General features: G+C 46.2%; 1 protein-coding gene across 1 annotated transcript; it reads left to right on the forward strand.

Annotated features, from left to right (window-relative positions):
- Positions 1-5,978: 5,978 nt before the first annotated feature.
- Nefl (neurofilament light chain) lies at positions 5,979-11,266 on the forward strand. The gene is made up of 4 exons (XM_048422078.3): positions 5,979-7,185; positions 8,092-8,216; positions 8,626-8,945; positions 9,455-11,266. The coding sequence occupies exons 1-4, from the start codon at positions 6,139-6,141 to the stop codon at positions 9,592-9,594; spliced, it is 1,632 nt and encodes a 543-aa protein (XP_048278035.1). The 5' UTR covers positions 5,979-6,138; the 3' UTR covers positions 9,595-11,266.
- The last annotated feature ends 688 nt before the right edge of the window (positions 11,267-11,954 follow it).

Genomic DNA, 11,954 nt, shown 5'->3' on the forward strand with positions numbered 1-11,954 from the left:
AATGCAATACTATACCTCTCTAGAACAGGAAAACATCCTCTGCTTAGAGCAGTGTGAGGTTTAAATATGATGCCCGCAAAGCATGAAGAAGGGGAATCAGACACACAAACACCGGCTCCCGGCCACTTCCCAGCTTTCATTTTCCAAATCACTTCAGTTACTCATACTCCATCTCTTCCTCATGACAACTCTTAGAATCTTGCTTTTTTAACTTTGGCATCATTCTTGAAATTTCACATGAATAAGATTCTGTCTGTTTATCTGTTCTTAAGACATTTCCCTACATTTATATGTTTTATAGTATATTCATTTCTATACTTATTAACATAACCATGTACACAGCCACGGCTTTATTTATTTCTTTCGACACAAGCAAATCCAATTAAACGCATGGCTCCTAGTAGGTTGTTCCATCCTGACAAATACAAACCCCAAGTGCACAGCCCCAACTGCTTAGGAAAGCATTCCCTCAGCGTGAAGAAAGTCCCTTTGTCATCCTCCCCTTTGGCAAAGCAGCCACTGCTCTGATGTCTCCTAGCACAGGTTAATTCTTCTGTTGTAGAATTTCATGGAAATGGAGACACACAGCACGTAATCCTTTGTCAAAGATTTATTTCAGTAAGCCCCAGCTTTCTATTTTTGATGTTCATTTGCGTCCTGTGTTTTCAGTAGCATCTTCGTTTGATCATGTTCAGATATTTCTCAAGTCCTTTCAAGACTGTGGCTGGGTTGCTACTCTCCATACACCCACCCCCACCCCCGAGGCATTTGTATAGATTTTGGCACATTCTAAGTGTTTTGTTGACGTTTGATGACTCAGTGGGTGGATGAACATGTGAGTTATTTAATCGATAGATAAGCATTTAGACGCAACTTTTCTAAACCAGACGGTGTCTTAATGTTCAACTTACCAAACAACCTGACAGACACATGGTTTCGGGAGCCGGCCTGCAGTGTCTTCAGAGCCCGGGGATCCGCCCCTTTGTGACTCCGCAGCATCTGCTGCCTTCTTGCAGCAAGGCGAGCTGGTGAGGGAGTGAACTGCTGCCCTGGCTGGGCTCCAGCCTGACTGTGAGGGCGCCAGCCTCAGGCTCTGTCTCTGGCAGGTGGAAATGCTTATCCTTAGTCTTTGACAACGTTATGCCTCTCATTCCTCTGATTGATTTATTAAGCCACGGTAGAGGTCAGCACAGAGACCCAGGTGCAGCGGCGCTGGTTTCGCAGCCGGCTACCACCTAGATTGCAGAAGCAGCATGTATTGCTCTGCAGTCAGGAAAGTGCTACTGAACAAACAGGGTTAGTCCTGTCAGGTCTGACCCGCATCTATGACCTGCCTGAAATGCTGTCCCCAGCAGAGCCTCTGACTGGTGACTGGGATGGAGGGTCAGGCACTGTGGAGCAGGCCTCTGGGGAGAAAAGACATTACCTTGCTTACTTCCGTGAAACAAGCCTTTAGGAGTCTGGTCCAATCACCATAATTTCTGCTCAGACAGCACTAAGTCCCTGTCACTTCCAGGGGCGAACGTGCTCTGAATAGAAATGAACTTCTCATCTTTGATGTAGCCATGCGGCATCCATGCGACATCCACCCTTCTGCTGCAACCTAAAGTCTGTACAACTGTGCAGATCATTCTTTGATGAAGCACTTTCAGAATGTGTGGGGCTTTCAATTAGATACCTGTTTGTTCAACAGCATGTGTTCTTTTAAGCATTTTCCCAGGTAGGAGGGAGACTCAGCCGTGAGTCTGATGGTGAATAAGGCCCCGGTTATACAAAGTCATTAGCTGGCTTCAAGATACAGAGAGGACAGATACCTGTGGCCTCAACCAAGTGTACCTTCCAGTTGACTTTATGCTCATATTTCTTTTGAAAAGGTTAAACATAAATGGCAAGCGAGATACACTTCAGCTGTGGGCCAGCATCTTTTCTTTTATTCATTGCAGGAACTTTAAAGGTAATCTCCAAGAAACCTGCTTATGAAGACAGAGAGTGCAATCCGAGGAGAGTGGAAGTCAGGGTGTGGTGACTGCAGATTTGGAGGGGCTAAGCTGCAGTTTGGCTTAACAACTTCTGAAAAGGCTGTGTGACAAATGAGTGTTGAGGCTCTGTCTGAAAAGCTTTATCCTTTTCCACATGGAAAAGGATAAAGTCCTTATTATGCCATTGGTTATGGATTGCCTTTTACTAGGAATGCCCATTTTATGATATATTGGGATGTTTAGGGAAACTTGTAACAATCACACAGCTCGTTGCCTCTGCTGGTTGTTCAGAGAGAACATTCTCAGCTGCTGCCTCACAGTATAGAGCAATCCGTGTTGGTGCTACCCAAACAGGCCGACTTTACTCACATGTGTTGTACTCTGCGGCCTGCAGCATGCAATCATCAAATTTTACAAAGGCAGGGAAGATGTGAACTCGGATGAGGAAAGCAGCACTCAGTTTGGAAGCAAACGGAGCTTGGGATGGAGGTGGCTGTGTGACTTCAAATGACCGAATATCTTCAGCTTCAGCTGTTTGCTCTGAATAACCTTCTCTTGGATATTTTGTCCTTATTAAATAATAGATAGCGAGTGCCTGCTACTCTGTGAGTGCCCCTTCTGTGTTTATTTCCTTCATCCCTCCTTGGATTGATGTATGGGCTCCAGGACTGATGTCACTGTTGTATCTACTGGACCGTGAGGTGGGATGGAGACCCACTTGTTCTTTTATTGTGGGATTGTTTGACTGCATTGCTGTTGGGAGAACTTGGCTCTCAGGACCATGGACAGAACCTTTCGTGCTCTGTGAGAACTTGGCTCTTAGGACCATGGATAGAACCTTTCACGTTTTTCTGCCTGTAAGAATTTCAGTTTAACGCTGCTCCTTAAAAAAATGACGATAGAGAAACTCCTATGTCAAAGGATTTCAGAAAAGCAACAGAAAATCTGGAGCCACCAGGTGCCCACTTGAAGCTTATAGGCCCTACTGTCACTGAAAAAAAAAGTGATGGATTTTTAGTGGTTCTAAAACAGTTATACGCTAACTGTGTAACTGTAATGCAAATGTATTTTGCTTTCGACTAATGGACCTGGAAAAGTTCTTTGAAGGAATATAGAGGTGTTTGGAGGTAACTAAAATAGTAAGAATTTTGTTAATGATTTTCACCAAGTGATTTACTTCTATTTTTTATTTCATGTATCTACTAGATGGTGTCCTGTTAGAAACTCCTAGTTAATTTCATAATATCATGTTTGCCCTATGATTATAGAAAAATCAAAAGATAAAGATGATAAAAACTCATAGGCATTATCGAGATAGACAGAGACACAGAGAGAGAGACAGAGATACACAGAGAGCGACAGAGAGGGAGGAAGAGAGCAAACGACCCACTGCAGAAGTCACCAAGGCAGAATCACTTATGGACAGGGAAAGTGAAAGTCAAACTGTTTCTTTTTAAAGTGTCTTACTCTACCTTGGCTCAGACACACCAAGCAAAATGTCGCTTGGGTTCTTGGAGCAAATGCTGACAGGAGGGCTGGAAAGGGAGGATGACTGGGCAGAATATTTAAAAAGAACTCAGCATCCAGCAGAGCAGAGCACAAAGCAGGGTAATAAAGGCCGGGCGGGGGGGGAGCAAGGTGGGTTCAGGACCCCTCCCTCTACTCCAAAGTCAGGGTGAAGTGAAGCAGCTATAACCAGTGGCTATTGACAGATGCTATGAAGAAAGAGACCCCCATTCATGAGTGCTAGCACTGTCCCTCTCTTCCATTCATTCTTGGTCAGGATTAACAAGGGAAGGGCTCCTGAATGCCCAGTCAGATTTTAAGATGCCAGCCTTGCCACCAAGTCCGAGTACTTGCCTCCCTTCTCCACTCCCCACTGAACCACAGAAGGCGCTCCATAATTTATTTTGTTTGCAGCATCTCAAGGTCCCTGTAGCAACAGCCGCACTGCTCCCTTCTGGGCAGTCAGCTCTGCAGTCAAAGGCATTAGCAAGCAGCCCTGCCTTCCTCCTTCACAACACACACACACACACACACACACACACACACACACACACACACACGGTCTTAAGATCTCCGAGGATGACCTGTAACTCCCGAGGAAAGGTGCTAGAAGATTGGAAATCAACAATGACCAGCAGTGGTGTGTGCAGAACCTCTACAAAAGATTGTAAAATAATACAAGTTACGTGGAGCTAGCTTGGGGGAAAAATCTGCATCTTGTCATCTATATGCAAATAATAGGAAACAAGAAAAGTTATGGCTTATCCAAGATCTCTCTTCTTCTCTGTTCTTGTTCCTTCTCCTTAAGTTCTTTTGATCTCTGATTAAAAAAAAAAAAGGAAATGAAGGCTACAGAGAACCACCTGAATAGTACTTAACCCTATATGTTGCCATACAAGTCTCAGGCAGCCTGGTGACTTTAGGTTTAAAAACTTAGAATGTGCAAGCATGGGCGGCTTCTAATTTGACTTTGACTTAATAGATTTAAACCGCCAGCAAACCCACAGAAGTCCTCTGCTTCAGTCCATTCCTCGTCCACGAATCAGAATCACAGTAAGTGTAATTGAGAAAGGAATCTGCAGAACAAACCTCACCTCACCCTCCTTTCGGTCTCCAGGGGCTACCGGGCACAACTCCCAAAACTTCACTTCTCTCTTTGAAAACCGTTACCCATACTCTTTACCGGGCCATTTAAAGGAGTCAGTAAGCCAGTGGTATGCTGAACAAATTGAACAAAACGCCAAATGCTGGCTTCAAAACGGTTTTGATTACTTCCTACAAATCTCTGCGGTATCTTTTCGAAACTGCAGGAACCCACAACGCGAGTATGAAAATGCCGCACCCACGTGCGTTTGGCGCGCCCACTCTGGTCCCTGGGTGCTTCCCGAAGGAAATCCATAGATTCCCTGGTGAATTTCAGCCAGCTATTTAATTTTATTCCGTCTCCACGCTGAGTTCTTTTCCTGGGAGACCACACCCAGAGCTGGCAGCTGTTTGCAGTAGTCTCTCCATTCCCTGGCCCTTCTCTCTTTCTCATAAAAAGAGAAAAGAAAAAAAAAATCAGTCACCTGCCCGACTTGTGGAAACCATCAGGTTGGTGTACCACACTGGTGTAAAAAGAGGGGGAAGGGGCTTTTGCTGCGACAAAAGCTGAAGTAGCTCGTTGAGCATACAAGCACCCCGAGGTTCTGGCGCTGCAGAGTGCGTCTTTGCCTTGCTAGTCTTTCTTTGCCTGGTTAGTTTCAAACCCCTCCGAAGCATTCCAGACTTCATTTCCCACAAAGAAAGGAGAAATTCTACGAAAGGTACCAGACAAATTAACTGCTTCCGGTAAAGGTTTTAAAATATAAAATGAACACCTGCTGTTATGAGGTTTCAAGGGTGTGTTGAGGGGCATGTCCCCGAAAGACTGAGAAGCAGAATGATAAGACAAAATGAATAAAGAAAAGGAGGCAGGAGAAAGGGAGGGGAATTTAAGAAAATGTCAGAAAATAGCTACAAAGACATACAAAACTTTCCTGCAGGAATGTCGCATGGATGGCTACAGTAAGCTATTGTCAGTAACTTAACCGCTCTGGACTCACAACTCGGCTACGAAAACATAAAACAGGATGCTTAAAAGGGTCTCTGATAGAGAAAGGGCGAACTGGGGTGGGGCGGGGTGGGGTCAGGGTGTCTTTGAGACATTGGAGGTTAAAAATTGATGTGTCAGTAGAGAGTGAGAATTTTTTATTTGGAACTTCTAAAGATCCGAGTGATGAGGGCTTTAGATATTAATAGGCAGGATGGGCCGGGGGAGTGGGCAAGGAAAAATGAGTCGGGGGGCTACGGGGGGGGGTGTCTCAGAGAAAGTTGAGGGCCTAGGAGCAAAGCTGCCAGGCGGGAGCCGCACCTAGCTAGCCGCCTGTCGCTCGCCCCCGCCTTCGCCTTTGCGCAGAATCCTCCCCTTGGCTGCTGCAGCGCGCTGCCCCCACTGGCCTGCGCACCGCGATTGATCGCAGTCTGCGTCAGAGTCCTGGAGTATAAATAGAGGTGTCAGGACCGCGCCGAGCCGCACACAGCCATCCATCCTCCCATTTCCCTCTTCTTCCCCGTTTTTCTCTCTAGGTCCTCCACCTCCGCCCCGGGCCGGAGGGGCACACCGGCCGTCAACATGAGTTCGTTCGGCTACGACCCGTACTTTTCGACCTCCTACAAGCGGCGCTACGTGGAGACGCCCCGGGTGCACATCTCTAGCGTGCGCAGCGGCTACAGCACGGCGCGCTCCGCGTACTCCAGCTACTCCGCTCCGGTCTCCTCCTCTCTGTCCGTGCGCCGCAGCTACTCGTCCAGCTCGGGTTCTTTGATGCCCAGCTTGGAAAATCTCGACCTGAGTCAGGTAGCCGCCATCAGCAACGACCTCAAGTCGATCCGCACACAGGAGAAGGCCCAGCTCCAGGACCTCAACGATCGCTTTGCCAGCTTCATCGAGCGCGTGCACGAGCTGGAGCAGCAGAACAAGGTCCTGGAAGCCGAGCTGTTGGTGCTGCGCCAGAAACACTCGGAGCCGTCCCGCTTCCGCGCCCTGTACGAGCAGGAGATCCGTGATCTGCGGCTGGCAGCAGAAGACGCCACCAACGAGAAGCAGGCGCTGCAGGGCGAGCGCGAGGGGCTGGAGGAAACTCTGCGCAACCTGCAGGCGCGCTACGAAGAGGAGGTGCTGAGCCGCGAGGACGCCGAGGGCCGACTGATGGAGGCCCGCAAAGGCGCTGATGAGGCTGCGCTCGCCCGTGCCGAGCTGGAGAAGCGCATCGACAGCCTGATGGACGAGATCGCCTTCCTGAAGAAGGTGCACGAGGAGGAGATCGCCGAGCTGCAGGCTCAGATCCAGTATGCGCAGATCTCCGTGGAGATGGATGTGTCCTCCAAGCCCGACCTCTCCGCCGCCCTCAAGGACATCCGCGCTCAGTATGAGAAGCTGGCCGCCAAGAACATGCAGAATGCCGAAGAGTGGTTCAAGAGCCGCTTCACGGTGCTGACCGAGAGCGCCGCCAAGAACACCGATGCTGTGCGCGCTGCCAAGGACGAGGTGTCCGAAAGCCGCCGCCTGCTCAAGGCTAAGACCCTGGAGATCGAAGCGTGCCGGGGTATGAACGAAGCTCTGGAGAAGCAGCTGCAGGAGTTGGAGGACAAACAGAATGCAGACATCAGTGCCATGCAGGTATGGCACGGGTCCAAGCCCAGTGGGGGTGGGGAGACTGCACAGTCAGGGTGGAGGGTGCATCCAGAGAGTGAACGCTAGGGGGTCCTCGAACACGGAGCTACTATCAAAGGGCTTGGCTTCCGGGAGGTTGTGGGAAGGGTGGGGCACCTGGAGAGGGCGGGGCGCCACTGCTGCCTGTTGTGTTGAATTGGTGTTCTTGGGAGTGGGTTGGGAGGAAGGGGCGGAGGGAGTTGGAATTGGGCGTGGCCACTAGTCTGAAGCTTTCTCTGTACTATCTCTCTCTACTCCAAGTAACCCTTGGCACTTCCTGGATCTCCTACTTAACAAATATGGCTCCTAGCTCTCACTAGTTCTGGACCATCCAGCCTTGAAATAGTTATGTTTTTAACAGGGAGACAAGAATGCAGCCAGAATATTTTAGACCAATTAATCACTGCAACTATTTATTTATGCATTCATTCATTCATTTATTTTTAAGTTCTCATCTTTGGGGGAGTAGAATTAAGAGTTGTGGAAAGCATCTTAGCAAATCACTATTTCCTTCCCCAAATGTGACCTGGCTAAAAGATAGAGCAATCTAAACGACAAAGGTTTTGTGTTTTCTTTTTCTTTTCTTTTCTTTCTTTCTTCTTTTTTTTTAAAAATCAATTTGATAATTTTTTAGACATTTTACCATAACTAATAGACTAAAGAAAATTTAAGAAGTTGCTTACGTCAGTCTGCTTCACCCTCCCCCCCCTTCTCATGCTTCACTAGACTGGACATTTTAGGCCATAAAAAGAGAACTTTTATTGAAGGTGCACACTTTGGAGTTAACTGAAGCTAGTCTTTGGCACCGATATTACAATAAAACAGAAGCAGTAGAGATTTGTGCTTTGAGATTTTAAAGCAATCTTCCCACAGGACACGATCAACAAGTTAGAGAACGAGTTGAGAAGCACGAAGAGCGAGATGGCGAGGTACCTGAAGGAGTACCAGGACCTCCTCAATGTGAAGATGGCCTTGGACATTGAGATTGCGGCTTACAGGTAAAACCGGATGTGCAGAGGGCGTGGGCACGGCACCCCGGGAGAACTCAGATAGCCAGAGTCCGGGCAGAGTTACGTTGAATCATAAGTGTTCTAGAAGAGTCCTACTTTGGGGGTTCCTCCAAGAAGGTACACATATGTAAGGAATTAACCCTTAGCATTTACACTTAAGATCTAATAGGGGTGCACAGAAGGTTTTCTGGGGTCAGGGTCTCTCGTGCAATCCCTATTAAATCTTCATTATGCCCAACCGTGTTTATCATTGTGTTCACTTTTGAGGTCAGAAGCAGGAGAAAGTGATAAATGGTAGGCTTAGAACAAGTCATAAACACATGCCCAGCAGGGATCTAACTGTACCTTTCACCTGCCTTCCCTCCCACCCCATTCCCCCTCCCCTCCTTACCCCCAGGAAACTCTTGGAAGGCGAAGAGACCAGGCTCAGTTTCACCAGCGTGGGCAGCCTAACCAGTGGCTACTCTCAGAGCTCCCAGATCTTTGGCCGCTCCGCCTACAGTGGCTTACAGAGCAGCTCCTACCTGATGTCGGCTCGCTCGTTCCCAGCCTACTACACCAGCCACGTCCAGGAAGAGCAGACAGAGGTGGAGGAGACCATTGAGGCTACCAAAGCTGAGGAGGCCAAGGATGAGCCCCCTTCTGAGGGAGAAGCAGAAGAGGAGGAGAAGGAGAAGGAGGAAGGAGAGGAAGAGGAAGGTGCTGAGGAGGAGGAAGGTATGGAAAGACAAAACCCACCAGAGTCCTTAGTGCAAACTGACAGTGGGTATCCTTTGGGAGATGGATGAGCTCTAGGGCCTTGCTTACTCCCTAGGGAATTCTGTGTAGGATTTGCACTGTACACAATACACATTTGATGAGGACACACACATTTCAAAAGCATCTATGATAGATTGTAGAGGGTTCATGTTTTAATACATTCATTTAACACAGTGGTTTGGTACCCAAAAGAACATTTGATGCTGGCCAGAACTGATTGTGCCCTAAAGAACATGAGTGCCAGACACATGGAAGTAATCTCCTTTTGTTTAAATACATGTCTCCTGCCAATTTGTTTACAGAAAGCACTGCCTGTAACATGTCTTTTGGGAGAGTGGGGCCGAAAGGTTTATAGGCTTATAGACACGCTCTGATAACAGTGTTTAGTAACTCAAGGAGTTTCTGGGGAAATGTTCTGCCTGAAGTTAACCCAGATTTGGATGTTGTGTTTTCTTCTTATGTTCAAGCTGCCAAGGATGAGTCTGAAGACGCGAAAGAAGAAGAAGAAGGTGGCGAGGGTGAAGAGGAAGACACCAAAGAATCTGAAGAAGAGGAGAAGAAAGATGGAGGCGCTGGGGAGGAGCAAGCAGCTAAGAAGAAAGATTGAGCCCTGTTCCCAGCTATTCCAGGAAAAAAAAATTCTCCCCAAATCAGGTCAAACCTCATCACCAACCAACCAGTTGAGTTCCAGATCCTATACAAATTAAGAAGTCCATATATGTATAACTCTGAGATGACTTAGGTTGGACATTCAATGTTGTGATATGAATTTTCTCCGTATGCAGAGTATCTGTTTGCTTGCAGAGTGGCTTTCTGGCTTGCTGCCAGCCTGTGCATGGTCCATGCTTATGAGTTCAGGATCTATGGCAATGTGAATCACACAGATGTTTACAATAATAAAAAACCACACACACCACAACATGAATAAATGAATTCACTAATGTTCATGTGCAACTTCATGGAAAAAAATAGTCATTTAAAACTTTGGTGGTTAGAAATCAAAGACCTCGAGTCATGTGCAATAAATAGTAAATAAAGTTACACTGAATGATATATATATTGCTGTGTTTTTTTTACTTAATTAAAATACCTTAAAGAAGGCACCAATGCAAACTACATACAAGTAGACTACTGATGTCCAATTTTTTATACATTGCAAATTTTAGCAAGTGCAGTACATAGTTGGACATTCTGAGGGATAGAGAAATAGGTCAAGACTAGAAAATATTTTTCCCCCAATTTTGTTGCTAATAAATATGAATAAGAGCATTCATAAATAACAATATAACTCACCCTGTAAAATATACAATGTTGGCTGGAGGGATGGCATTATAGAAGGCAATTTTGAAATTATGATGGGCTCGTATACAGTAGTGCAATCTGGGTAGACTATGAATCCCACACAGTGGTCACTATAGTTACATTTTTAATATATTCTTGAGTATCATGGGCATACATGGAAATCTTAGCCCATGTTATAACTAAAAGGAATGACTTTAAAAAAAATCTATATTTTATTTTGAGTGGGGAAAGTAACCTTATCAGAGGCTATCTGCCACCGCAAGCATGTTGCCTGGAATCCTGAGCTCATGAATGGTGTGTTGTTTGCTTAATTCTACTGCCTCACATGAACTGCCTTTAAAGCTATCAATTTAAAAACCCTTTAAAAACCATGCAAGCAGGTAATGGAACTATATTAATGTTATTTCTCGGGGGAGATAATAAATCTGTATGTTGCCTTGGCATTGCTCTGCATGTCTTAATTCGTAAATATTTGGATTTCAATGCCTGGTTGGCCACTGCATCACATCTGTACCCCATCTGCCCCCACCCATGGCAAAGTCGTGATAACTTTTGCACGTGTGTTCGGTGTGGACTAGAGATGAAGCCTTTGCCTCTCTTCTGCTCTGATGTTTTTAAACAACTGTTTGGTCTGCCGATTTCTTCACTATCTGTGATTTAGATGACCTCTGAGACTTAGGAATTTTACCAAAAACCAAAGTGGTCTTCATTTAAAGTTACACGGTTTCTTTGCATTCCTTACTTCTGGTTGAATCTGTGTTACCACACAAAGAGGCAAAGCATTTCTCCACCTAGCGGGGTGTGAAGTTGAACTATGGAGTCTCTCGGTATTACCCGAGACAGCAAGCTTTGCACACTTGTGCTCGTTAGTTATGAGTTGATGCAAACAGCTGGTTGGTTTAAGAAATACTTGGTTGAAGAACACAATTCCATACTCAATCCTGTGTGCCATAATAAAATATTGAAAAAAATCTAAATTCAATGAGTTTGAAGGTTTTTTTATTTATTTTTTTTTGTTTTTTTATTTAAACTCCTCTAAACTGAGTCACTGGCCAGTCTTTCTGTTTCCACGGTCCCACACAAGCACAGATTCTCACGTTCCAATACCTTTTCAGTGGCCCTACTCCCCAGTCATCCAGCCCATAATCCAATAAAGAGGAATACCTTTAAGTCCTTTGTGATTTTGTGTGGGGAAATTAAGACTATCTGGGGTTATCTTGAAGAAATACAACCTAGACACTTTTCATGACTTTATACCCTTGTTTTTCTCCTTCACTCATCTTGTCTAGTCTTTTCCCACCTCATTGATTTACTGTCAACACTTTTGAATCCATGCACACCACCCCATGTACTCTGCCATGGCCCTAAGGACTTCCTCAGTGTATATGGGGTCTGCCACCCTAAGGACTTCCTCAGTGTATATGGGGTTTGCCACCCTGAGGACTTCCTCAGTGTATATGGGATCTGCCACCCTAAGGACTTCCTCAGTGTATATGGGGTCTGCCACCCTAAGGACTTCCCCAGTGTATATGGGGTCCACCCCCCTAAGGACTTCCTCAGTGTATTTGGGGTCCGCTATCCTCAGGACTTCCTCAGGACTTCCTCAGTGTATATGGGGTCCACCTCCTTAAGGACTTCCTCAGTGTATGTGGGGTCTGCCATCCT

This window comes from Myodes glareolus, chromosome 12, assembly GCF_982192425.1.
Source record: "Myodes glareolus chromosome 12, mMyoGla1.1, whole genome shotgun sequence".
Classification (NCBI taxonomy): domain Eukaryota; kingdom Metazoa; phylum Chordata; class Mammalia; order Rodentia; family Cricetidae; genus Myodes; species Myodes glareolus.